Source organism: Eulemur rufifrons, chromosome 6 (genome assembly GCF_041146395.1).
Source record: "Eulemur rufifrons isolate Redbay chromosome 6, OSU_ERuf_1, whole genome shotgun sequence".
Lineage (NCBI taxonomy): Eukaryota > Metazoa > Chordata > Mammalia > Primates > Lemuridae > Eulemur > Eulemur rufifrons.
Window position 1 is genome coordinate 59,049,601 of NC_090988.1, and position 26,520 is coordinate 59,076,120.

The window sequence follows — 26,520 nt, forward strand, 5'->3', positions numbered from 1 at the left end:
CAGGTATAAAGACATCAGGACATACGAACATATGGAACAAGATGTTTACTGAAGCATCATCTTAATGACAATAACCCCATAACAATCTGGATGTTCATAACAGAGAAATGTATGAATAGACTAGACTGTTTTATGACATGTTATGAAAACTTATGTATTTATTAAAAACAAGTGACCACAACAACTTTATTGAAGGAGAGGGATACCCTGATATATTTTCAAATATTAAAAACACAAAAAATTATCATCCCAAAAAACGCATCGGTTTGCACCATTTATTAAATTTAAATAGACTTCAGTTGGGCAATGACCAAATAGCACATGGCTTGTCAACATAGTCACACTGTGTGTAAAAACACTTTTCTTCTCCATAATTTCATCAAAGCCCTTTTCATCTCACTATTTCTCAAGCTGTAGATAAGTGGATTCAACAGAGGAGTAAGCAAAGTGTAAGCCAATGACATCAGTTTCTTGGTTTCTGGTGAATAGCCAGATTTGGGCTGCAAATAAGTCATGTTGGCTGTGCCATAGAAGAGGGTCACAGATGTGAGATGAGAGGCACAGGTGGAAAAGGCCTTTTGCCTCCCAGTGGTTGATGGCATCTTCAGGATGGCATAAAGAATTCGAATGTAAGACAAGAGTATCAACAGGAAAGGTACCATAACAATCAAAATGGTACCTGTGAAGGCATAGATTTCAAACAAGAAGGTGTCTGCACATGTAAGCTCTAGCACTGGGGGAGTCTCACAAAAGAGATGATTAATTTCATTGGGGCCACAAAAGGGAAAACTAAATACCCATGTTGTCTGCACAGTAGCCACCATGATTCCTGAGACCCATGAGAATATTACTAATTTCAAAAAAACCATTTTGTTCATAATAACTGGGTAGTTCAGAGGATAACAAATTGCAGCAAATCGGTCATAAGCCATTGCCCCCAGGAGAAAACATTCAGTCCCACCAAAAAGAAGAATGAAATACATCTGTGCAAAACAGCTCACAAAAGAAATCCTAGTTTGCTCAGTGGAGAGCACCACCAGCATTTCAGGCATGATCACTGCACTGAAACTCACTTCCACCACAGACAAGTTCAGGAGGAACAGGTACATAGGAACATGGAGGCTCTTGTCCAGGGAGATGACAACTATAATGATGGCATTTCCCATCAGGGTCACCAGGTAAATCACCAAGAAAACCCCAAAGAGCTGCCCCTGGAGTTCAGGAAAGTTAGAAAAACCCAAGAGGATGAATTCAACCACAGAGCTTTGATTTTGCCTTTTCATTTTAGTAGTTGAGCTTCATATTTATTGCTTTTATGGAAATAGAATGTATAGTATAAAATCACAATTCAATAGCTGTGAGTTCAAGTCTGGAATTCTTGACAGAAGATGTAATGACAGGCTCAGTTTGATAGAACTTCAGGTTGGCAATTTTGAAGAGTGATCAATAACTTGTAATGGTGAATCTTTAAAATACAAATAAAAAACTGAAGAATTTTGGTTCAAAAATCTTGTTTTAAAGGTACAAAATGACAGTAGGTGTTGTCTGGCAAATTTTTGCTATGTAGGTTCAAAATTAAAACTATTATTAAAACATACACAAATATCACATTATTTAGAATCCAATGTTGATTACATTGATGTATCCATTTCTGTGTTTATTTCAATTGTGTATTTATAAATGAATTTTAAAGTAAAGCATTTCAAATCAGACAAATACCAAAAATAAGCAGGAAAATTTAAAACTAAGAATTCAAAATTAAAGCACATTTTTGATGAATATTTATTATAAGTTCCAAGTTCAAAATGCATTATATTGCTTTATTAAAGAAGAAAAATACAAATAATACATCTAGATGGATACAGAAACAATCAAAGGGAGGTGAACTTCAGCTGCACTTATCTTAGATAAACATAAGTAGATTGGATTTCAAGCACATTGATTGCTGGGCAGGCTGGACCTGACTAATCATACTGAAGTTTGCCTCCATGGGAAACTTTAGGGGTTAGTTCTCCATGGCCCATCCTGGTGACCATAACATGGCATTCAGAGCTGTAGAAAACCATTTAGGGTCATTTTGATCCTATGGTTCACACCATCTCTCTCTTTATCTCTCTCTCTCTCTCTCTCTCTCTCTCTCTGTCTACACACACACACACATACACACACACACACACACACACACACAGAAGTTCATTAACTCGTTACCCACTCAACAAATGCTGATTGAGCATCCACTACATCACTGGCTTTTGTAGGTGTTTGGGGCCCATTGTGGGGCTGGAAATACCACTGGATTGGGAGCTAGTCTGGAACTGGGCTCCAGCCCTGGCTCTGCCACTAGCTCCAAGATGAGTCTCTGCCTCTCCCTGCACTCAGGTTCTCCATCTGAATGGCTGGAACAACAAAATAACCCTGGATATCTCTTATGGCTCTGGCAAAGGTGTGTCTCTAATTTGTTGACAGAAAACTTCAGGCTGCAGGGCCTCTGCTCCATTCACATGGGGGCTGTGCTGAAAGGAGGGTGGAATAGCCGTGGGTGGGCATTAGGAGGCACATGTGCTGCCGGAGTCACTTTGAGCCAGCCAGTCCCATGCAGAGCTGGCCATTTTCTTCCCAGTCCAACTGTTCTTCCAAAGCCCAGATCTCCCCACTATCCACCAGAGCAACTCCCCTGTCCCCAGCATTCTATTCACTGTCAGTGCCCAAACGCCTTCAAAATCTGGAATCCTTGTGGCCTTAGCAAGTCCATCTCCACTGACACTGCCCCTTTTCCTCCCCTTCACCTCCCCATCATTAAATGGAAACATGACTCGCTTCTCCATTTTTTATACCTTCTCCTCCCATCTGTACCTCAAACCCCTGTCAAAATAATATCATCCTCTCTCCCAGAACCTTCGGGACCTCCCCTTATCAGTAGAATAAAAAGCTGCCTCTCAGGCTTGCATTTAAGGGAAACCATAAGGTTAAGAACTACTTTAGAAATTTATTAAAGAATAATAGTAAATTAAATAATGATAAATGAGGACAAGATTACTTCTGAATAGAGAGTGAGGGTGAAAATCTATAATCACAGGATGTCATGGTGGGCTGTTAGGCAGAAGGAGAACAGCATAAGGAAGAAGGCTGACTTGCTCAAGTCCAAAGTATTTGATGACACATTAGTACTAGAATGGAGGCCTACCGGCCTTTGAAAACCAGCAGACTTTCACTACGGGACATGAGGAAGCAGGGGGACAAAAGGCCACAACAAGCTGAAGACTTGGAATGTCATGAGTTCAGATCATTAGGACATTAGCTGGGAGTAAAAGGCAAGTTGATTTACTAAGTATGTCCATAGTGATATATTACAACCAAATGTCTATATTAACTAAAATAATGTATTTGGGATGACAAAAAAATCTCCTAAAATTAATATAATGTACTTGGCAGAAAAAAAACATTGAAGTACCATTTCCAATAGACAAATGTACATATTCAGCTCCAAACTTATAAAACCAAATAAGTTTGTAAAATGAGAAAAATGAGAAAAATTTATCTTATTTACAGTATACAAACTATAGGGAGCTGATAAAGCAAATTGTTGAACAAATCTAAATTACTGCTTTCATGAGTCATTTTTAGAAACTGAACTCAAATTCTCCATCTTTTGCCTTGAACATATTGTGCAAACGAATGTTGATTTGCCTAATTCACTGACATGGTCTACTAGCTTCAGCATGAACTTTCTGTCTGACATTGAGCAAATAACTCCCTTCTCTGGATTTTATCTTTCTGCATGATTGGCCCTCACTCTTGCTACCTCAACAACATACCTCTATGAATTGATACTTTGTGCAAGCAAATGCCTTAAAGACTTAATTATTGTCAAACTTTTATGTGAATATGGAAGGCAGAGCAATTGACTTTCTTACCTGAGCACTGAGTCATCACTTGATAAGTACCTCCAATAATCAGTGAGAACTCTAGAAGGTAAACCCAGATATCAAAGCAGAATCTTCAGTTCTTTATCTATTGAATGTGCCTAATTCTCACCCCTTTTAATCAGATATTTCATCTGTTTAGTTAAAAAATACTCCCATAAATACAACTTAGTGATTAAATGCATTGATTTTATATCAATAATACTGTACAGCATTGAACTGTATGCCCTGAGAGAAACCTTCTCTGGAGAACTTACACTGAATTTATACAGACTTTCTTGCATGGAGAAAAGGAACCTTAACTGCACAAGCTTGGAAAACCACTCCTCCAGGTTTCCACAGGGAATAGACACCTCTTCACACAGGAGACTCAATTCCACCATGACCTCACCCATTGAGATATGAAAGCAGAGACTGAATGAATGTTGGTAAACAGGCACAGTGGAGCAGGGAGGAAGGATGTGGGTGTGAGTGCAGGCAGGGTGATCTAGACAGAGGATCTGATTGGATGGAATAGACGGCTTGTGCAATGGTAGGAAATGTGTTAAAGCAAGTAAATTAAAGTTCCTTTATGAGAAGCGTGGGTGTCAGGACCAAAACTTTTTCTATTTTCTAGTAGGAATATGGAAACCCTATATTTGGGGAGGTGAGTGTTGGTGAGAAAATTTAGATAATTTTATAGTCAGAACATTTTAACTTAAAGTCAAAACATCTAGACCAGGTATATGAATTTGAGAAAATCATATAAATTCTCTGGCTGTATTACTTTTTTGGTAACATCAAGATAATGTTATTATATTAACCTTACAATATATATGTAAGAATCAGAGGACTCAGGGTTCAGTCTAACCTAACTTGAACAATCAATGAGACCAATGGTTCAGTCCCAGAAAAGTATAGGTTGAATGAATCTGCAGGCTTTATTTATCCAACACTCGGATGATGTGATCAGGACCTGGCTTCCTTATTATCTATTGCTCATCTCTGCTTTCCTAGAGTAGGTTCTATTCTCAAGGAATATTTCCCCTTTTAGTGGCAATAAGGCAGCCAACAAAACTCGGGGATACATCCTCTCCAATCTGTGTCCAGTGGGAAATGTACCAGTTATCCTGAGGAAAAAGGGTTTTCATTTATCAAGACTAATCCCAGGACCCCTCCCATATCATTTACTGTGGTAGGATTACATGCCCATCCATAAACAAGACACTGTAACTATGAATAGGATAAGAAATGCTACAAAATATCCAATTTTCACAGAGTCTACCCCATTTCTGGGTACAGCTTCAATGCCAACTATGCATACCTGAAAATGTTTAATGAAAAAATTCCTCAAGGGAACTGAAGGTACTGTTCATAAAGGAAGGAGATCAACCCACAAATGCCATATACATAAAGCATTGTATACTTTATTGTGCATATACAAAGAAGTAAGATGAAAGCTGAGAACAAAGAAATTGCATTATTTGTTTTTGCAAGACAGACTGGACAGAAATAGAATTGGGGTGAAACGGGTGAAGCAAAACAATAAATATCGCAGAGGATAAATATATAGTCCTGAAGAATATGAATTTGGAGGTAAGGAAGAGAGAGAGAGGATTTCAAATGTTGCTGAAAAAAGGATAGAGAATAAATAGAAACATGGATACAGAAGTCCACAAATAAATCAATTCAAGATCTTTGCACAACTTTGGGGCTGTTTCCCAAGTCCAGGAGTGAGAGAGAAAGGATATACCTACTCTCGTAAAAGAAATCAGGATGTGAATAGTCACATGCCCTACTAATGAAGGAGTCTTCTTGGAATTGACCCTCCCTTCATTGAACATGCTGAGAGTCTGACTGTAAAAGGCATTGTCATGAGCCCTATACAGATGCCCCAGTCCACTCTGCCATAGTAAGTAAAAAAAAAAAAAAAAATTTAAGTACATTGAAACCCATGAAGTAGGGAATGGGAAATGTGGCATAGAGAGATTCTCATCTTTCTTATGAGTCTCTTATGAACTAAGGAAAAAGCAACAGATTTAGTCCTATCAGTAGGCAGTGGATCATCAGCAATTGAGGGAGAGGGTGTTATGATGGTGGTTATTGTCCTTTCACTTTCAGATAAAGGACTCCCTTGAGTATTTCTTGTATGGCCGATCTAGTGGTGATAAATTTCAATATTTCTTGTGTTCCTACAAAAAGAAAAACTCCTTCAATACTGAAGGATAGCTTTTCTGGGTATGGTATTTTTGGGTGGTGGCAATTTTTTTTCCTTCAGCACTTTGAAAATATTATCCCATTCTCTCCTTGCCTGTAAAGTTTCTGCTGAGAAATCTGCTGTTAGTCTAATGAGGATTCTCTTGAATGACTGGATGTGTTTCTCTTGCTGTTTTTAGAATTCTAGCTTTACTTTTGACTTTTGACAGTTGACTGTAATATGCCTTGGGGAGGACTTTAAAGGTTGAATATATTTGGGGACTTTTGAGCTTCCTTGATCTGAGTCTCCATATCTCTTCCAGGACTGGAAGTTTTCATATATTATTTCATTAAATAGTTTTTCTATGCCTTTTCTCATCTTTTCATTCTGGAACTCCCATAACACAAATACTTGTTTGCTAATAGTGTCTCATAAGTTCTGTAGATTTTTCCATTCTTTTCCATTCTTATTTCTTTTTTCCTCTCACTGGATAATTTCAAATGACCTATCTTCAAGTTCAGAAAATCTTTCTTCTTCTTGATCTAGTCTGCTCTTGAAGCTTTCTATTATATTTTTTATTTTGTTCATTGATTTCTTCAGCTGTAGGATTTCTATTTGATTCTTTTTGATGATTTCTATCTATTTGTTAAATTTCTCATTTATCTCATGAATTGTTTTCCTGATTGTTTTACATTGTCTATATATATTCTCTTGTATCTCACTAGTTTCTCTAACATTATTATTATAATTAGTATTATTTAGAGTTAATTCTCTGGCAATTCATAGTTTTCATTTTCTTAGGGGTCTGTTACTGGAGAGTTATATTCCCATGGTGGTGTCATATTTCCTTCTTTTTCATGTTTTTTATGCACCTGCCTTGATATCTGTGCATCTGATGGAACAACTGCATCTTCCAAACTTTACAGGGTCCATTCCATAGAGAAACACTTGCCCCTGCAGTTGGGTTTTAGTGTCCCTGTTGGGAAGGATGTGCTGCCTCTGGTTCCAAGTAGATGCACTAGTATAGTCTCCATTCAGCCTCTTCAGCTGTGCTTAATATCAGCTGTGGGTGCTTCAGTGGCATAGGCTATAGAAGCTTGTGGCAGTGGCAGTGGTGACATAGGTTGTTAAGGGCCTTAGTGGGAAGAACTTTCAGGACCCTCCTTTTCTCATCTTCCCCATAATGGAGAGAGTTAGCTGAGGGGATCTGTCTTGTTAGGTTGGACATGCCTTACAAGGAGCTTCAGCAGTGCTAGGTTCCAAGTGCAAGTGCTTGGAGCAGCTATGGAGCTGGGGTCCTAGGCTCAGGCTCTCATGAACCTATTGTGGAACCTGGGCCTTCATGTGCAGATTTACTCTCTCTGACCAGGTTGGATGTAGATCAGACCACAAAGCCAGGATCTGTGACTCTGAGGCACCTCATAACAGCTTGGGACTAAGGGGTCAGGTCGTAACTATGATTCTGAACCTGGGGAACAGGGCACAGAACTGGCCCAACTCTCGGAAAGAAGAGGTGCTGTGGAGGTTTGGGCCCAGGGAGCAGGGTACAGCTGGAATTTGGAAACCAGAGCTAATAGGATTCAGTGGCAACTCAGGTCCCAGCGCATGAGGCATCATAAAGTAGTGACTCTAAACCCTGGGATGGTGTGACTTGGCAGTGTCCCAGACTCTGTGTGGAAGGTGCAGTGGCAGCACAGACCTCAGAATGGTGGAGCACAGCTGGTTTGGGGGCACTGATTGTAGCACAATAATGACTATAGTTCCTGGGAGGGGGTGTCTCAGCACCTCAGACTCTAGGGGGCTAGTTCAGCTCTAGAGAAGCAGAGAACTACAGCTGTTTGGCCTGTAGGGTGTGGTGTCGAAGCTCAGTCACTGCTCTGTTTTCCTGGAATGTAGGAAACTATGCCAGCTCAGCCCTGGGATGCATCACTACTCAGCTTGGCCAAGGCACCAATTTCCCAGGGGACAATGTGCCACTTCAGCTCAGACCTAGGGGCATGACCACTCTGGGCAGTCCAGGCACTATTTCCCTGGGGTACAGGGAACAGCTTCAGCTTAGACTCCAGGGAGGCTAGATGACCCCTGAGGTGCTGATCAGACATTAGGCATCCCAAGTTCTGAGTCAGACCTGAAATGAAATTTAGGGTGCTGGCCAGAAGGTGGGCATCCCCGAGTCCTGGTCCAGATCAAAACGTAGAGAAGAGCTTCCCCATGCCAGGCATCCCTGGGTCTGGGTGAAGTCTGGGAAGAGGTATCTAGGAAGCATCCTTCCCAGACACTTTTCCAAGAGTGGCAGAGTTTGAAGCACAGAACTGCCAACTCTTTTTCGAGTGTATGACCATTTCCAAAGCTCTAGAGACATAGAAAATTCCAAATGAGGACATTTAGAATGAAAGCCTGGGAGCTGTGCAGCAGAGGAGGAAGCAGTCTCAAGACAGAAGCTGAGAAGTGAGCGGAGAAGTGAGCTCCTTGTACAGAGGCAGAGAAGTGACTCAGTTTCTCCTCCCTGTGTGGGCCATCAAATGCTAGGGTATGAAGTCTGTGCACAAGACTAGAAAGAATTCTCAGACAGTGATTAGGATAAGCAGAAGTGAAAGTTTATTTATTTTCTGAGAAAGAAAGAGAGAGAGAGGCCACGACACACAGAGGGAGGAAAGAAATGTCGGGTGATGAGGAAAGTTGCTCGGTGCTTGTAAAGGGTAGAAAAGGCTTTTTTTCCTTCTGCTTTAGGGGACTGATAATAAAAGCAGCTGTGAAGCTGCTGTGTTGGCTTTTTCTGTTTCTCACATAGCAGATTGATGGCAGAAATTATTACTAGTCTCTTCCTTCTTCCTGATAGCGGGAGGGTCCTGGCACTGTCTCTTCCTAGGGAAGCAGGGGAAGTTCGCACGCCTGCTCTCCACTCAGAAACTTTCTCAAGGCTGAGAAAGAACTCACAGATAACAAGGTAGGCCACACATGTTTTAATTAAACAAAAGGTAGTTGTGTTGTGATTTTATTTACGCCTTACGCCTTAGTCTGAGCTCTCAGCTCTCCAACCTGTTTTACTTTCTGTCTGTCTTTCCCCATCCTCCTATCCCTCTATCCTCCCATTATTCTGACCCTCCAGTGCTATGGTCCCCATTTCTCTGCTCCCAGCTTCCTCATCTGGTTCCTCTGCCCCTCCACCTTTTCCATGAGACACCTCCTTTTGTGCTCCCACAAGAGGACATTTTGGCTCTTCTTTCTGTCCATTATTCAAGCTGGTTTTGACAGAAAATGACTTGCTGCTGTGGGACTTCCTTTCATTTGAATGTTCTACCCTGAATGACACGTCACTCATCTGAATACTGTTTACCAGATTCTTTATCTTAGACTCATGCAGCGAGAGTTCCAAATCCCAGGTCCTGTTCAACTTCAGAGATTCCATCTGTTCTTTAATATGCTTCAGATCCTGCATTATACAGGGAGCAATTTTGAGACGGAACTTTAGCTCCAAGTTTGAGGAGCTCTCTTTCTTCGACATATCCAATAGAAACTGCACACTGAGGGTCATCTCCTTGTTCCCTTCTGGGTCCTTTTCCTGCAACAGCCTTTCCACTTCTCTGCGGGAAGCTTCCCCCAGCCGGCTCTGGTCCTCTGTCACCAGGTAGGACATGGCATGAAAAAATTCCTGGAAGCTGATGTGGCGGAAGCTGTAGAACTTCTTGAGGTCAAGTCCCTCTTGGTAATCGTTGCTGCTCAGGAAAGCAGCCAGGCTGGGGCCATCTAAATTGTGTTTCCTGAGCTCAGCTTCTTCAAACAGGAACCTCTGGTGCTGGATCCCCTCAGCTGCCAAGGAACACAGTCTCCTCAGGACCCTGTGCCGGGAGGGCTCAGAGCAGCCCTCGTTGTCATCAGACGGCAGGAAGGTGGACACATAGGCCATGAAGATGTCAGCGCTGTTTCTGGGTGTCTCTGACACTGCCTGGCCTCTCTCCATCTGCCTCTTCAGCCAGGAGCAGACCACCCAGCAAATGCCTGGAACCTGACACGCTTGGTAGAGAATGGCATTTCCTTCTACAACTTCAAAAGCCTTCCTGGCTTGCTCCTCATCCTTGAAATAGGACCTGAAATAGCTCCTCCTCTCCTCCTCAGAGAAGCCTAGGACATGGACGTACTGTGTGTGTTTCAACAAAGGCTTAAGATTATGCAAAGCCTGGGGCCTGGTGGTGATGAGCAGGGAGCATGTGGGAAGTATCCTTCTACTAATTAGACGGTGCAGCAGCTCCTCCTTGGGACTCGAGCTCCTCTTCTTCAATTGTTTCTCAAAGGGCCTCTGCAGCTCATCAAAGCCATCCAGGATGAACAGGAGCCGCTCTGGCTGCCTCAGAATCTCTGTCACAGGGGCTTGACTGTCCTCACAGCACCAGAAGAGGAGCTGCTCAATTTTGCCCTTGGGCAGCAGGACCACTTCTTTGCAGCTCACATAAAAGACATAATCAAACCGGCCTGGGTACAGGGTACCCATGGCCCAGTCCAGCACCATTTTCTTGGCCAGGGTTGTCTTCCCAGTGCCAGCAGACCCCTGTAGCACCACTGAGGATGGGGCCGGGTAGGGCTTTTCCCCCGAACCAAATAGATCTTCCACCACGACAGAGTCCAGCTCCTGCTCTGGGACAGGGCAGGCAGGTGATTCTGGGCTCCCTGAGCTGGGCTTGGCCACCAGGAGCAGCTGAATGTAGCTGCTGCCCACTTCCCCTTCTCTCCTCTCCTCTAGGGAGCGCACGTGTTCTCGGTATGTTTCTCTGTAATCTGAGCCAGAAAAATAGGGTGTTAGGTGGTGAAATGGGAACTTCAAAAGGCAAAATGGACCCTCTAAACTCTGACTTGCTCTTTGGTCTCATCTTCTTCTATGCTCCTTGACTTGTATCTCCCTGAAGATTGTAGTTCTGGCTTCATAAGGAGAGGCCCCTGTATGTGCATATGAGTCTGTGTGCACACATGTGCAGTGTGAGTGTGTACATCCAAGTGAGACTGTGAGGTTGTGTTGTGTGTGTGTGGATATTTGTGGGATATGTGTGGATGTTTGTATCAACATGTGCTCTTATGATTGTGCTCATGGAAGCTCCATGTTGTACAGCAAGCCATGTCAGTGAGCATCAGCAAGTGTGTTTATAGAATACATGTAAGTGCAAAAGTCTCCGTGTGTGCCAATGCATAAATGTCTGGGTGTCCATGGGAAATGTCCCCAGGTCAAGGGGTAGGGACAGAGAGAGGAGAAAGGAAAGGGACGCCAGAGCATGGTGAGGGACTAGGAGCCTGTTCTTGGGAAAGGATGGGCCAGATGCTAAAGATAAACAGGCTTCTGAGCAGCAGCTGCGACTTGGAGTCCATGACACCCTCCCATTTTTCTGTAGCAGAGGAGCTTTCAGGCACGAAAGGAGCCTACGGGAGGGAGCACAGGCACTGACAGATCCTCCCTCCTCCCCAGCACCCCACAAGAAGGAATAGGAGGCTCCACGCCCACCCCACTCTCTAGGGTGGTTCTGTGAGAGATCACAGGCACAGAAGACTGAAACAAGCAGCCAGAGCTGCCTGCCAGGAAGCAGCTGGGGCAGGTCCAAGCCTCACACCCTGAGGCCATTTCTTCTGGTTGGTGGAAATCCCATCACCAGCACCATCCTGGATCTCTATGCCCCTTTCTTCACACTGTCCCCTTCTCTGACACTGCAGCTGGAGGTAGGAGGTGGGATGTTATGGCCATAAGATACCGTAGTCTACTTGTGAATAAACGCCTACCTTCAGCTCAGGCCCCCACCTGACAGTTTTCAGAACCCTCAGCTGGAGACCACCCAGGACCCTGAGGCATTGCGGACTCCCAGGAAGGGTAGAGGGCAAGATGGCAGAAGGCACAAACTACTGGCCATGGGAGTCTCTGGAAATGCCATGGGAGTAGGGGGCTCCAAAGCCACCCCACCCTCCTCTTTTCCCCTCCACACTCACCATTGAGACAAATGAGGCTGAGCTGGTCCACGAGTTCCAACAGGTTCATGACCTTCAAGACCTTGAGCACCACTCTCACAGCCTCCTGTGCTCCGTAAGTTAAAATCAGCTTAGATGCCAGCTCCACCCGACTCAGACCCTCCAGCTCCCCTCTGGCCAGGTGGGGCTGGCCCTCAGGCAGGGCCATACCCCGTAAGTGGAACTTTAATATCTTGAAATTGTTCTCCTCAAGTTCACTCAGGGCCCAGAGCAATGCATCCTGGGGGTCACGAGTCAGGGCCATGGTGAAGGGTCAAGTTCAGACTAGTGACCTGGAGAAGGAGGTGAGAGCAGGGGTCTGCTGCTGATAGGAGAGCAGCCTGAAGGCACCGTGCTGGGTGCTTGGCAAGCTGCAGAGTGGAGGCCAGGAGAGATGAGAGGTGTGCAAAGTTCCAAGGAAGGTGAGCAAATGAGACCGCAGAGGAATTCCCCTAGTCACTCCCCTCTGCCTCTTTGCCAGGTGACCTGTGGCATCTGTCAGCTGGCATTTGTGTCAACAAATAGGAAGGTATGTTGGGTGTGTTGGCCTCTCCCTCCCCCTCTCCCTCTCTCTCTCTCTCCCCGCCTCCATCTCTATCTCTCTCTCCTCCCTCCTTTCTTCTCTCCCTCTCACACACATTCTTTTTTAGCCCCACTATGCTCCTTAGATAGATGGGTTACGAAACAAATTTATTTCTAAGTTTCAGTTTGAAGTTTTAAAACTGAGCCTGCCCCTGGCCGTGTGATCCTATCCAGAGCTGGTGCACGTTGGCTGGGACTGCTGAGGTACCGCAAGAAGGTAAAACTCTACACTCACACGGGCCTCACACGTCAGCCACATGGACTCAGTCACACACGATTTCAAAGCTGGAAATCTCATTCTGATAAGGAGACACGTGCAAACACCGATCAGAAGAGGAACGGCCCCTGTTCAGTGCCTACTTTGTGCCAGGTGGTTTACATATATTGTCCTTTTTGATCACCCCAGAAACCGTTTCAGGTACTCCTCCAGATGAGAAATTCAGCAGAGAAACATGGTTTTCCAGAGTATTCCAGAACTAGGCCACTGGGCAAAGCAGTGGGATTTAAACTGCGGTCTATGACCTGGGTAGACACAGAGAGACAGAAAGAATCAAAAAATAAAGGCACAGACAACAGACTGAGAATCCAGGAAGTCGGGCTAAATAAGACCAGAAACTGGAAACATTTGTAGATACTAAAGTAGCAGGGAAAGGAGAGCAGGATTTTGAGCTATGTTAAAAGTATGAAACTGACATGTAGGCAGGATGGCAGTCATTGGAAAAAAAAAGAAAATAGTTAATAGAAAGCCCTCAGAATTATACCTGTGATCTAAGGCCAATGGGGATCCATCTCAGTAGTACAATGTCACATTTGTCACAGGGGGTGCTCAGAGGAGTATTTGAGAATGGAGAAAGTTACTGCAATTCAAATATAAGCATTTTGGCCACACAGTGACAGGAAAGAGAAAAGTTCGGAACGTGTCAGGACACATGGGGCCTTGGCTGCAAGTCACAGGCCAGTTTGGAGAAGCAGGCCTGGTAAAGAGGGGTGATTGACTACAAAGCTTCCACTGCATAAGAAGGCTCAGGGCTCCCCTGCAACTCTCTGATGTTGGCAAAGCTCATTCAGGAAAGAGGAGCAGACAACACTAGAAGCTGCCAAGGAGATGTCCAGTGTAAGCGGTTCACCCCAGCTCAGTCCAGGGGAGCTGGAGGTGAGGCTGGGATGACTCAGCTCCCAATGCAGGACCCCAGGGAGCAAGGCCCTGAGGGCTGAGATGAAACAGATCCTGCTTCTGGTCAGACAGCTCTGTGGGCCATGCCCGGGTCCTCTTAGCCCAAACCACTAGTTCACTTATGTTTGTGGGGTGGTATTAAATACATAGGTGTGACCACCCAGGCACCTACTGTACAGTACATGTATACATGGGGCTGGAGCAGAAGAAGGACCCACCAGGCCTCTGTGAAGCAGAAACACCCACACACTCCGTCTGACTGTCTGTGGGCTCAGCAACTGCTCACCAGTGGGGACATGACCTCATTCCTCCATAAACAAACAAGGGAGGGGCTGAAGGCATGAATTACTCTGTCAACAAGAGAAAAAGAGCCCAGCAGCCTTTCCATCACTCCTGAGGGCCCCATCCCACTTCTGCAACCAGACCCAGTCCAGCCTGGGGCAGTTTCACTAGAGAAACACAAGAATTGGAGCGCTGTCTCCACCACATTCTCAGACATGGCACCATTTCTTTAAGTTGTTGAAGCAACTAGAGAATGTGCTCAACCAAAATGAACAAGGAAGAAGACAGGAGCTCTATGAAATAGGAATCCAAAGAGGAAAACAAATTCCTGGCAGCAGCTGGGTAGCCTGCCTGGAGAGGGAGAGGCCCTGAAAGCCCTGAGCAGAGTGGATTTCTCTAGAAAGAATGTCTCCAAGAGAAGAGGATGGATAAGTTACCTGATGCTATTGGCCTTCTGAAAGACCTACTGAGAGCCTCCTAGAAGGTGGGAAAAACTAGCGGCAAGTTCCAAGAAAACTAGATAAATGAAAGTAAAATAAGGAAGTTACTAGCTATAGGAAAAACAAAAAATAAGACAGGAAATGTAATAGCAAACTACAACACCCAGGTGTGAATAATATTTGCAGAGAAATAATGTGGCCAGGCAAAGTGGCTCACAGGTATAATTCCAGTGCTTCGGAAGCCAAGGCAGGATGATCCCTGAAGGCCAGGAGTTCAAGACCAGCCTGGGCAACATAGTGAGACACCTCTCCCTACCCCATCTCTAAAAAACTTTTTTAAAAAATTAGCCAGTTTCAGTTGCATGTGTCTGTAGTCCCAGCTCCTTAAGAGTCTGAGGCAGGAGGATGGCTTGAGCCAAAGAGTTTGAGGTTGTCACGAGCTATTGTACTTCAGCCTGAGTGACAGAGCAAGACCCTGTCTCTATAAAAATAGAATAAAAGAAATAACAATGTGACCACTGAATATTGATCTATCTATTTAAAAAATTTTTCTTGCTTATGGAGCCAGTTATATAACTACTGTATATCAGGCATGTACTTCACAAACCATTACCTCGTTTAATCCTCTCCCAAAGTGCAGATTACTATATATAATACAACTGACTACAACTCCACTTGGATGTCTAATGGACATCTCAAAAAAGACATCCAGAAATGAAATCAGGATCTTTACCCAAAAACCTGCTGCAACTGTAGTGTTCACTATCTCAACTAATAGCAACTCCATCTTACTAGCCACTCAGCACAACAATTTGGAATCATCCTTGATTCCTTTCACACCTCACATACAATTTCTCAGGAAACCAGACTGTCTCCATCCTCAAAATATATCTGTAATCTTCCCACTTCTCACCACTCCCACTGCCACCAGCCTGGTCTGGCCTCCATCATCTGTCACTTAGATTACCCAGTGGCCTCCCAGCGGGTCTCCCTGCTCTGCCTCCCTCACCTCCCTCTCCTCCACCAGCCCCCAGCCCAGTCTGTTCTTCTCAAGGCAGCCAGAGTGACCGTTTTAAAACTCAGACAGATCGTGATTCTCCCCTCCTGAAAGATTCCCCATCTCACTCAGACTAAAAGCGAAGTCTTGCCTTCCTCACCTCCTTCAAGTCTTGGCTAAAACTTCACATTCTCATTGTAATCTACCCTAACGCCTCACAACTCCTGATTCCCCTTTACCCTCTGCTAGTTTTCCCTTCCTCATAGAACTTCTCGTCGTCTTCTAATATATTACATAATTTATTTATTTGTCTCTTTCTGCTATAATGTAAACTCTTCAAGGATAAATATTTTTGTCTCTATTTGTCTACAGGTATATTCCAAGCTCCTAGAAGAGCATCTGGAACATATTAGACACTCAAATTGTTGAATGAATAAACCGCCCTATTGACACCTTGTGACGCTGTCAAGAACAAAGCCCTTTTTAAAGGTGCTTTGACATCCATTGTCCCATTTAAGTCTAAAACACAAATTGCGACCTTTGCGCTGCTCTTTGGCTCCACCTGGCGGCAGCTGAGCAAACTGAGTTGAGTTGTCTCTCTTCTAACGCCGTCCCAAGTTTACTCGGAACTATTTAGCCCAGGGCTCACTGAGAGCTCATCGGACCGAAGGCAAAGAGCACACACTCCGGAAGAAATTATAAGCAGCAGGACGTTTTAATGCCCCGAGAAGTATCACCCGTAACCAATAAGCACAAAGATACAAATCACGTGGTGCATAGTCAGCCTATCAAGCTCCTAATAGTCACTAACTCAGTGTCTTCCGGTCCTGGCTCCTTCTTTCGCGACAAGATGGCCACACCGGCAGTAACAGTAAGTGATCCTCCCGCCACTCCCGCCGCAGCGCCGGCGGCGGCCCCAGGCTCAGCCCCAGCCTCAGCCCCGGCACCAGCGCCAACGCCAGCTCCGGCGCCAGCTGCGGCTCCGGCCTCATCTTCAGACCCGGCGGCAGCAGCGGCTACGACTGTGGCTGCGGGCCAGACCCCGGCCTCAGCCCAAGCCCCAGCGCAGACCCCGGCGCCCTCACTGACTGGTCCCGCTCTCCCAGGGCCCTTCCCTGGTGGCCGCGTGGTCAGGCTGCACCCAGTCATTTTGGCCTCCATCGTGGACAGCTACGAGCGACGAAACGAGGGAGCTGCCCGTGTTATCGGGACCCTGCTAGGTGAGTAGTCGGAGAAAGTTGACATCCTTTTCTTCCTGCCACCTCACTTTTATCCGGCTCTCTTCATTAACTCTTTAATCTCTGACATCCTGCTTCCCTCTCCTTCCATCCCCATTGACCGTTTATCCATTTCTCCATCCCACCTTACTGCTACGACTTATCTTCCCAAGGAATTTGAACCTCATTTTATTTCTAACCTTCCGAACAGCATTTTACAAAGATGGTTTTACAAGTATGATTAGCCCCAATCTGCCAAAAATGAGCTCAGACGTGAGTAAGAAGTCAAGAACACTTGACTCCCAGTAACCACGTTTTTCTTTGTTATCCATTGACTATACATCTTTGGTTTTCCAGGTATTGACAAATAATTTCTGACTGGTTAGCATAGGAGTGGGGACATTTGTAAAAAGACATTTTTTCCAAAAAGTAAACGGGTTTGGCTGGAACTCATTAGGGATTTTATAATATTCTGCTTTCCTAAATCTCTGAGCCTGATCCTCTGTCCCTCAGTGTCCCCTAGTATTATTATCTAATGTGATAGACCCTGTTCCCCCAGCACTATCTCTCATTTTCCATTTGGACACAAACAATTGTATTATTTGTTTATAATTTTTTGCTTAACCATCAGATTGAAGAATAATCTTTACCATGCCTGTGCTCCAAATTTGGGGAGTAGATATTTTATGTTAAAGTAGTATGTAAAACAGAAAAGAACTAAAGAAGAATTGTTGATAATTCTTTTTTGGGAGGGCTGTTGATCCCATGAAATTCATTTCCACTCCATTTTAGTGGCAGGTTTTAAACCTTTATGAGCCCACTTCACTTACATGCATCCTTTCTCTTTCATATTCTTCAACCTGTAGTAGTCCTTACTCCACAGAAGACAATTGGTGTATTGCAAAGTGGATGATTTATAGGCAGACTCCACTAAATATTAACCATGTGCCTTGGAGCAAATTACCTAAAAAGTCTAGTTCTTTAGGGGCTAATTTAATTTAGACTTAGTCTTTGTGAGAACTAAATCATTACAAAAAGCGTCTGTGCTGGCACTCATCAGGTACAGCTGTTGGTTGCCATTCATCACATCAGGACTATACCACCCCTAACACGCACGCACGCACATTATCATCTATCTTTGGCAGTATAGTATTTTACAGAAAGTTCATAGCTGCTAAACATTGTCATGTCTTTTCTTAAACCAAACGTTTGTATTCTTTGCCACAGGTACCTTCCCTGCTCTCCCTCATTTGTTTTTTTGAGTTCCACCTATCTTCTTGGTTCCCAGGAAGAATGTTAAGTATCAATCCTCTATCCCATATTCCAACCCTCACCTCATTCTTAACTTTCCACAGTATAATAATATTCTGTAACTGTGCCGTGCTTTGAGCTTCTGTTACAAATAATTTTTGCCTCACTGAATTAGCACTAGACAAATACACTTTCAGCTGCACTGTCAAATTTTCCAAACTCCGAGGAGCTATTTAACCAAAGAAACAATTGCCTATCCATGTTTAATGCCCCAGATATTACGGTGACCCTAGTCAGACTAGCTGTAAGCTAGATCCTCAGATCCTCTTGCAGACTGGGATCATGGCATAGTGCTGTAGGTTTTATGGAGGCAGTGCTTATGGAAGAGTGAAGCATAGATTCTGCATGCTAGGAACTTAAAATTGTAAGACATTAATTCATGAAACATTTCATTTGGTTAAATGAAGCCATTGGTGCCTTTTATGTACCATAAAACTGTTAGGTACTCATTAGACTTTGAATTCTAAGTGCCTAACATGAGCTCTGCTGTAACCTTAAACTCAGAATAGAAATATACTCTTAAAAGCAAATAATTAGAATATAATGTGATAAAAGCTCTGATAGAAGAGTGTCATAGTGTCATGGAAATACAAAAGACTTAACTATTTCAGAAGGTTGGGGAAGACTTCACAGAAAAGATGACATTTGAGCTGGGCATTAAAGCAACTTTTATAAGAAGTATAAAAGAATCTGGTAAGTCTACTGTCTGAAGAGTTCAGTATTATAGAAATGTAGAAGAGAGAAGAAATGTAGCAAGAAATGAAGCTAGCAAAGTAAGGAAGCAGGAAGAGGTGTTAAATAATTGCAAGTGTAAAGTGCTGTGAAGGAGAATTACCAAGAGCTATGAGAAGACAAAATGTAAGACTAACCTAGTTTGGGGCTATTTGGGGCAGATCTTGAGCAATCAGCATTTCAGCTAAGACCGAGTAGGAATTAAAGATACCTCTGGCTGCTCTGTAGACAGTGGAAAAGAGACAGGCATGAGCTGTGCATGGACACCAGAGAGAGGCTGTTCTAGTAATAGGGAAGCACTAGAGGAGGGCTGAGTAGAATGGATGAGTTGAGAGATAGGAAATAGAGTTGATAGGACTTGATGTGATCAGAAATTAGGGATTAGAGAGAAGGAAGTATCAAGGAAAACTCCTACATATTTGGTTAATTGTGGAAGAAGAAAGGGAAGCTAGAAGTTTACTTCTGTTTGGGATATATATTCCTTTTGAGATGCCCATGGAGCAGTCTAGTAATTGTCAAGTAGAAAATTGAATATAAAAGTCTGGAGTGCAAAAGAGATGTGGCCAAGTATGTCAATTTAGGAATTATGTCATTGAAATGTAAAAGTTAATTGAAACTATAAAAATGGATGAGATCATCTGAAGCAGAGATTGGAAATCTGTAAGAGGCCAGACAGTAAATATTTTAGGCTTTGTGTGCAGTCTCTGTTGCAACTACTTAACACTGCCTTTGTGCCAAGAAAGCAGCCATAAATTGGCATGTAAACCTTTATTTACAGAAACATTTCTATGTCAGAGCTCAGAGCCTGACCTAGAAAAGAAGCATAGAGTGAAAGGGTAAAACTAAGACAGAACCCTGAAAACCTGAGAAGTCTGAGGGAGGAGTGGAAGAGACTGGTATCAGGGAAGCCTAAGAAAAGACAGTTTGAAGATGGAGGAAGTGGACAAGTCTGCTGAATGCTGATGAAAGGTCGAATAAGATAAAGTATATGTCCGTTTGCTTTAAGGACATAGTTTCAGCTAAGGGAGCAGAATCCATAGTGAATTGGAATTAGAGAGATACTAGGGGATACAGGGAACATCTGCTCTGTAGTAGAGAGAGAAGCACCTGAAGCCTGGAGTAAGAGGTTCCAGTAGATGAGAAGAGATTGGAGAAGTCAAGGAATTAGTGGTTTTCATATGGTCAGGAAACAAATGTAGTGGGAGTAGAGGTTTCAGAACTAGAAGAACAAAAGTTTGTGGTAAAAAACTGAAATGTTGACATTTCAGGTTCACAGCAGAGGGTTTCCAGATGGTAACTGGGTTACGGGTATGACCGTGGGACCAGATGGCTAAAGGGAGGTACAGGTGAAGCTCCGTAGAGTTGTGCTCAGAGTCTGAGACGAGGCTCCTGTATTTGATATTCGATATAGACATTAAAATCTTCCAGGTAGCTCTGCAGATTAAATTATAGGGAGAACATCTAGAGGCTGAAGAACAAAGGTCACAGAGTGAAGGTCTGGAAGAGGGCTCGTAGTGGGAAGTGACAGATAGGCAAAGGGAGACCTTGTGAGGGAAGAAAACCCTATTTGGTGATGGTTAGAGGGAGGAGTTGGAGATCACTCCAGCTCTCTGGAGAATCCTTGATCTCATTTGATGCACATAGCTGAACTTGGAGCTAATAGTTCAGTTTGGTGTTCATTGACTTTGAAGAGGATCACCAAATGTATTTCAAAAGTAGTCAGAGGCTATTGGGATTGGGATTATATAACCCATGGATGATTCTCTCTTTCACAGGAACTGTTGACAAGCACTCAGTGGAGGTCACCAATTGCTTTTCAGTGCCGCACAATGAGTCAGAAGATGAAGTGAGTGGGAATTTGAGCTGCCCCTCTGCAGTTTATAGCTGTTCACTTGCTAGGCTCCCTTCAAGGCCCCTCCTGCACAGTATGTTGTGCTCATAACCGGAGCTCCTACAGCCAAGGAGCTTCATTTCATTTGTATGTATTTCCCAGACCTCTTTTGTCTGTTGGGGGTGGCCTCTTGTCCTTTTTATCCAATTTTTCTGTAGACTTGGTGGCTTCTTAGCTTCCTTTCCTGCCTTCCCTCTTAGGTGGCTGTTGACATGGAATTTGCTAAGAACATGTATGAACTGCACAAAAAAGTCTCTCCAAATGAGCTCATCCTGGGCTGGTAAGTTGGGGGTGGAAAGTCTCTCAGTGATTGCCAACGTCCTTTGCCCCCAGACTAGATTTTGTCCTCATTTTGAAGACAGAGTATTGAAATGTATTACCTTGAGGATCCATGAATTCGGTGTGTTTTGCTGGCAATTCGGATCCTGTGAGGAAAGGAATATTTATTTTGAATTGTAGCTTTTACTGTGCAAGTCATTTTTTGCCTTGGCTGGTGATGTGGAATTTTTCAAGGGCACTAAGTCAAGCCTTTGATTTGATTTGACTAAGTTTTCAATGTGTATATTGTTTTTGGCATTTGGCATTGCTAGGTATCACTACCATAGCAGTGTCAGATACCCTCGAGACAGCCATGCCACTGTTGTGTTTGGTACTGATGTCCTAAATAGACATGAGTGTGCAACTGTGTTCCATTTTCCAGGTATGCTACAGGCCACGACATCACAGAGCACTCGGTGCTGATCCACGAGTACTACAGCCGGGAGGCCCCCAACCCCATTCACCTCACTGTGGACACAAGTCTCCAGAACGGCCGCATGAGCATCAAAGCCTATGTCAGGTGACCACAGTCTTGAGCCACAAGGGCATAAGAGGCAGTCTAGTTCATACCATGCCTAGATGACATCCCACCCTCACCTCAAGCAAGTTTAATTCCTCAGCGTATAACTCACTGCCTCCTCAGAAAGCCTGCCTGTTCCTCTTGCTTAAGCAAGAATAACTGTTAACAGTTATTCGGAATGTTTTACTCTGAAACAGAATCGGTCCCTGTAATTTCCATTCACTGATCCTAGTTGTATTGCAGGTTTCTACTACTTGGTCTTAACCAGTTTCAGATGGCAGCCCTTTCAGTTATTTAAGTAAGCTATTGTGTTTCTTTGAAGTCATCTTTCTGGAACCTCTAACTATCCACATTTTCTACAGCCAGTCCTCACAAGGTGTTCTTGTTGTGATCCTTCACCATGTTTATTACTTTTCTGAGTTACCCTTTAGTTTGTTGTTACCCCTAGAACTCAACACAGTACTCCGGGTAGTACAGATTACCATCCTTATTTTAAACATGTTTATTAACCCAGGGTTGAGTGCAGTTTTGGTGACAATAACGTTGTTAATGTGTTAATACATTGAGCTTGCAGGCAGTTAAAATGCCGGTTGATGGGAGTGGGGGGTGTTGGGAAAGGCCCTCATGGCATGCTGAAGAAAGGCTGCTATGGGAGCTAAAAGGATCAGATCTTCTGGTAAGAGTGAAGGCATTTGTTAGTGCATATCTTACGCTGTTTAACTTTGTGCTGGTTCTGTGTCTGACATTGTAGCCAGTTAATTGTTGTGCGGTAAGACAAAGGTGGTAAATGCCAAGACCTTATAAGTCAGTTGGCATACCACTAAGCTCTAGCCATTGCTTGACTTCTTAGCCTTTCCAGGTATAAGAGCCACTCTGCGTACATGTGTAGTTAATATAGTGAAGTATATATCCAGTATATAGTTGACAAGACAACATCTTTAGTGAGATTACTTATAGCAGTCAGTCTAGTCTTGGTGTTCCAGAGTCAGATTGTTTTCTCAGTGCTAATGAAGGGCTTAGCCCTAGAAAAGACCTGTCTTTGTCTCTTCTTTCCATGGGGGCTGGTTATCTAGGCAGCCAGCTCCACAGAGAAATCCAGAGTCCTGTCCTCTCATCATTGACATCGCACAGTATATGAAATGTTAATAATCTTCTATAAGGACCAGGCCAGATCCAAAGGCTAAGTACCCTCTTACAGGGCGTGGGTTTGGTGTGTGGAATGAGCTAAGGGGAGAGGGTGACTTTTGCTCCTGCGTGATCTCTGTAGTTCAAGTGGCCCCAGCCTTCTTATCTCAGAACCCTGGAAGCCATACTTGTGTTGTGACTGCTTTTGCAGCCCAGTCTAGGCATGGAAACCCTCTCCCAAGGCTGTTTGTTTACTTTGACTTCTCCCTCCCCAGCACTTTAATGGGTGTCCCTGGGAGGACCATGGGAGTGATGTTCACACCTCTGACAGTGAAATACGCATATTATGACACTGAGCGCATTGGAGGTGAGTAACCTTCCCGTACACTCCTTAGAGGTCTTAGGCATTTTCAGGGGAGGGAGCTGCTGTTCTGTAACAAGGATGAAGGCCTCGGGTGGTTTTAAAAGGAACCAGTGAGCTAAGGTTTGTGATAGCTAGAAGTCACAGTCATTCTCCTGTATAAATGGGACTTAAGGAATTATTGGAGAAATTGCTAGAGGTGGGAAATTATTGGCACCAGAGGCCACGTGACCATTCACATGAGACCAAAACCAGTGATTGACATACGGGGTGAAGGGATTGAGCTCTGTCAGAGAAAGAAAAGCTGGAAAGGGCAGAGCAGGGAGTCTGGGAAAGGTAACTGAGTCCAAAGGGAGGTAGGAAGGAGAGAAAGGACAGTTAGAGACCACATGTTTTCTGATGGGATGACTGAATTCTCTGTCTCTTGTTGCCTATCACCACTCTCATCCCCCACAACCAACTCCCACAGTTGACCTGATCATGAAGACCTGTTTTAGCCCCAACCGGGTGATCGGACTCTCCAGTGACTTGCAGCAAGTAGGAGGGGCGTCAGCTCGCATCCAGGATGCCTTAAGCACAGTGTTGCAGTACGCAGAGGACGTGCTGGTGAGAGGGGCACGGGGTAACAAAGGGGAGGGCGTAGGTCTCCACTCTGGGAGCACTGATGAAATGATAGTGTTCCGTGGTTAGAATTAACTGTGCCTCATTGAATCTTTGTTTTGGTGTTCAGTCTGGAAAGGTGTCAGCTGACAATACTGTGGGTCGCTTCTTGATGAGCCTGGTTAACCAAGTACCCAAAATAGCTCCTGACGACTTCGAGACCATGCTCAACAGCAACATCAATGTGAGTGCCACTACTGGGCCGCTGGGAGCCTGGTTCTTCCCCCACCTCAGCACATAGAAATGTGAAGGGAGTTGGGTGAGGTGTCCTGGAGTAGGATAGAGGAGGCAGGGCTTCACCAGTAGCCCCCTTGCAGTCCAGCTTGGGACAGAAAAGGTGGTACACGTGCTTGGAGATTCCCTTCTTTCTCCATCCTTGATTCCATTGTCTCAGTTACTGCTGATACTACTGTAATATGTTGTCTAGATTCGTGAGAGCGATGAAAGTACAATTTCTTATTTTCCCCATCTCAGTTCACAGACCCCCTGTATTCCACCCATGGATCTCAGCTACAGCATAAGTATATCAGTAGAGATGAGAGGATATTCTCAAGCATGTCCTTCCAGTGTTCCACCTTTGACTCTTGTTCACTCTCTCTCAGCTGTCATTTATCCAGGACTGCCCTCATGCCCAGTGTCCACCATGGAGTTGGCCTAGATCGGCCTTTCAGCTCCCTTTCCACCCAGCCCCTCACTCACTGTGTATTCTTTGTCTTCCAGGACCTGCTGATGGTGACCTACCTGGCCAATCTCACACAGTCACAGATTGCCCTCAATGAGAAGCTTGTAAACCTGTGAATAGGCCCCAGGCAGAACTCCTGCCAGTCTGGGTCTCACCCTAGGACTCAGTATGAAGGGAAGGCGAAATGGTTTCTTTGTGGTCTTGAGTCACACTGAGTCAGTCAACTGCTTGTGACTCTAATAAACATGGCCTACCTTTTGTAAATGAATTCCATTTTATGTGAGTTTATTGCTGGTTGGAAGGGAGGAAAATGTTCTAGAGCTCACACAGAAACCAGTAAGTGAGTACTGTAGGTACAAGTTGGTTACGTGTTTGGCATGACTCATCATCAAGAGCTGTCCCCATAGCCCAAACCACTTTAGCATCAACTGCCCACACCAGATAGCCTTGCATGCTAGGCTTCCCTTGGCACTTTCTCCCCACTCTTTTGCCTGTGATCAGGGCAGAAAATTTATTCGTATCATTTCTCCATAGCATCTTAAATAGATGACAGTACAAAGGGTTTTGTGCACAATATTACTGTATCTGGAGATGTGCTAGTGAGTGGGAGGAGAAGAAAAAGAAGAGGATGGATACAGATCTCAGTCCTGGGACCCATGCGTCCATGCTGGTAGAAAGACAGCCTTCTCCATGGTGAGGATTAACTGCTTTATCAAATTGTTGTTTTGGTTTTCAATATGGAAAGTGTCCATTGACAAGACTGCACCATTTCTTGATGGTTCATATGGTTTCCACAGGAAATGAAAATGAGAATCCACGGAGAAAAGATAGTTGAAAGAATTGTGTACTGTATCTGAACTAAAAGAGTAGTGTGTGTAGTTGATGTCTTAAAATACATTAACAGTGGGATGGAGCTGTTCGCCACTTTGGTTCAGGGAGGCAAAATTAGTATCTATGGGTTAAAATTTAAAACTTCAGAAAACTCTCAGGTGCTGTCTGTAACTGGAGAGCAGCCTTGGGTTATGCTGAGGTCTGCCAATGGCTGAATCTTAGCAAAAAGTAAATGACATTTCCCAGAGACCTTGTAGGATAGAGTACTTGCCTAGGTAACTTCAAACATCCCTTTCATCAGATATCCTGAAGTTTTACCTGGCCTCTGCGAGATGTCTTGGCATTGAGAAAGAAACAAGTCTTTGTTGAGGGACTGAGGGGCATATTACATATACTGGAGTGAAAAGGTGAATGTAGGCAATTGGGAATCAAAAACACCTGGATCCTAATGTCAGTTCTGATATATGTAACCTTAGGAAAGACAAATCTAGGAGTCGTAAGATGTGAATCATGATACTACGTAGCCTGTTAGGGTATTGTGAGGATTTTGGTGAATTAATGAATATCAGGCTAACACTTGCAGAGAATAGTGCCTGGCATACAGTCAGCATAAATAAGTGGTAGATATTGTATCTAAAGCTGAATGCAGTTTGAAAGTAATAAGCATCATGAACCCCAGCCTGGATCTCAACTCTGGTGCTGAGATATGTGTGTAACCTTGGGAAATACAAGTTCTGAGGATTATAAAGTGTGGATAGTAATGATAACTTTCTTACATATAGGGAAATGTAAGCAGATGTTATCTGCAAAATGCTAATGATTGGGCCACATTGTGACATTATAAATAGAATGCATGGTGGGAAGAGGGTTAGAGTTAAAATGTTGAGGTGTTCTTAGGGATAGGTAGTTAATATCAACTTTAGTCTTTTTAGGTATGCATGATAAAATTCCAAGGCTAGTTACTGGAAATATATAAAGTCAAAAACAAGTGAAACTAAATTTATTTAGACATACAGTTGGCCCTCTATATCTGTGGTTTCAACTTTCATGGATTCAGCCAACTTTGGATTGAAAATACTCAGGGAAGAAAAGATCGCGTCTGTACTGAATGTGTACAAACTTCCTTTCTTGTCATTATTCCCTAAACGGAATACTTTTTATAGTATAATAGTCATTTACATAGGATTTACATTGTATTAGGTATTGTAAGTAATCTAGAGATGATTTAAATAAATGAGAGGTTGTATATAGGTTATATGCAAATACTGCACCATTTTATACTAGGGACTTGAGCATCCAAGGATTTTGTTAGGAAG

General features: G+C 43.8%; 3 protein-coding genes across 3 annotated transcripts; 1 reads left to right on the forward strand and 2 right to left on the reverse strand.

Moving 5' to 3' along the window:
• Positions 1 to 338: 338 nt before the first annotated feature.
• On the reverse strand, positions 339 to 1,283 carry LOC138384213 (olfactory receptor 10A3). Its single transcript, XM_069469520.1, has one exon. The coding sequence runs from the start codon at positions 1,281 to 1,283 to the stop codon at positions 339 to 341; it is 945 nt and encodes a 314-aa protein (XP_069325621.1).
• Positions 1,284 to 9,143: 7,860 nt separating this feature from the next.
• Positions 9,144 to 12,304, reverse strand: NLRP10 (NLR family pyrin domain containing 10). The gene is made up of 2 exons (XM_069469521.1): positions 12,064 to 12,304; positions 9,144 to 10,872 (listed from the first exon to the last, which is right to left on the reverse strand). The coding sequence occupies exons 1-2, from the start codon at positions 12,248 to 12,250 to the stop codon at positions 9,173 to 9,175; spliced, it is 1,887 nt and encodes a 628-aa protein (XP_069325622.1). The 5' UTR covers positions 12,251 to 12,304; the 3' UTR covers positions 9,144 to 9,172.
• A 4,090-nt stretch (positions 12,305 to 16,394) lies between these two features.
• On the forward strand, positions 16,395 to 24,650 carry EIF3F (eukaryotic translation initiation factor 3 subunit F). The gene is made up of 8 exons (XM_069469522.1): positions 16,395 to 16,776; positions 20,592 to 20,662; positions 20,908 to 20,987; positions 21,408 to 21,545; positions 22,946 to 23,037; positions 23,501 to 23,637; positions 23,762 to 23,875; positions 24,412 to 24,650. The coding sequence occupies exons 1-8, from the start codon at positions 16,407 to 16,409 to the stop codon at positions 24,487 to 24,489; spliced, it is 1,080 nt and encodes a 359-aa protein (XP_069325623.1). The 5' UTR covers positions 16,395 to 16,406; the 3' UTR covers positions 24,490 to 24,650.
• Positions 24,651 to 26,520: the final 1,870 nt, after the last annotated feature.

Coding starts and splice junctions, on each gene's coding strand:
- EIF3F (XM_069469522.1), top strand. CDS start 16,407: ATGGCCACACCGGCAGTAACAGTAAGTGATCCTCCCGCCACTCCCGCC. Junction 20,663..20,907: donor ACAATGAGTCAGAAGATGAA/GTGAGTGGGAAT, acceptor CTTCCCTCTTAG/GTGGCTGTTGACATGGAATT. Junction 23,876..24,411: donor TGCTCAACAGCAACATCAAT/GTGAGTGCCACT, acceptor TTTGTCTTCCAG/GACCTGCTGATGGTGACCTA.
- NLRP10 (XM_069469521.1), bottom strand. CDS start 12,250: ATGGCCCTGCCTGAGGGCCAGCCCCACCTGGCCAGAGGGGAGCTGGAG. Junction 10,873..12,063: donor CAGCCTCATTTGTCTCAATG/GTGAGTGTGGAG, acceptor TTTCTGGCTCAG/ATTACAGAGAAACATACCGA.
- LOC138384213 (XM_069469520.1), bottom strand. CDS start 1,283: ATGAAAAGGCAAAATCAAAGCTCTGTGGTTGAATTCATCCTCTTGGGT.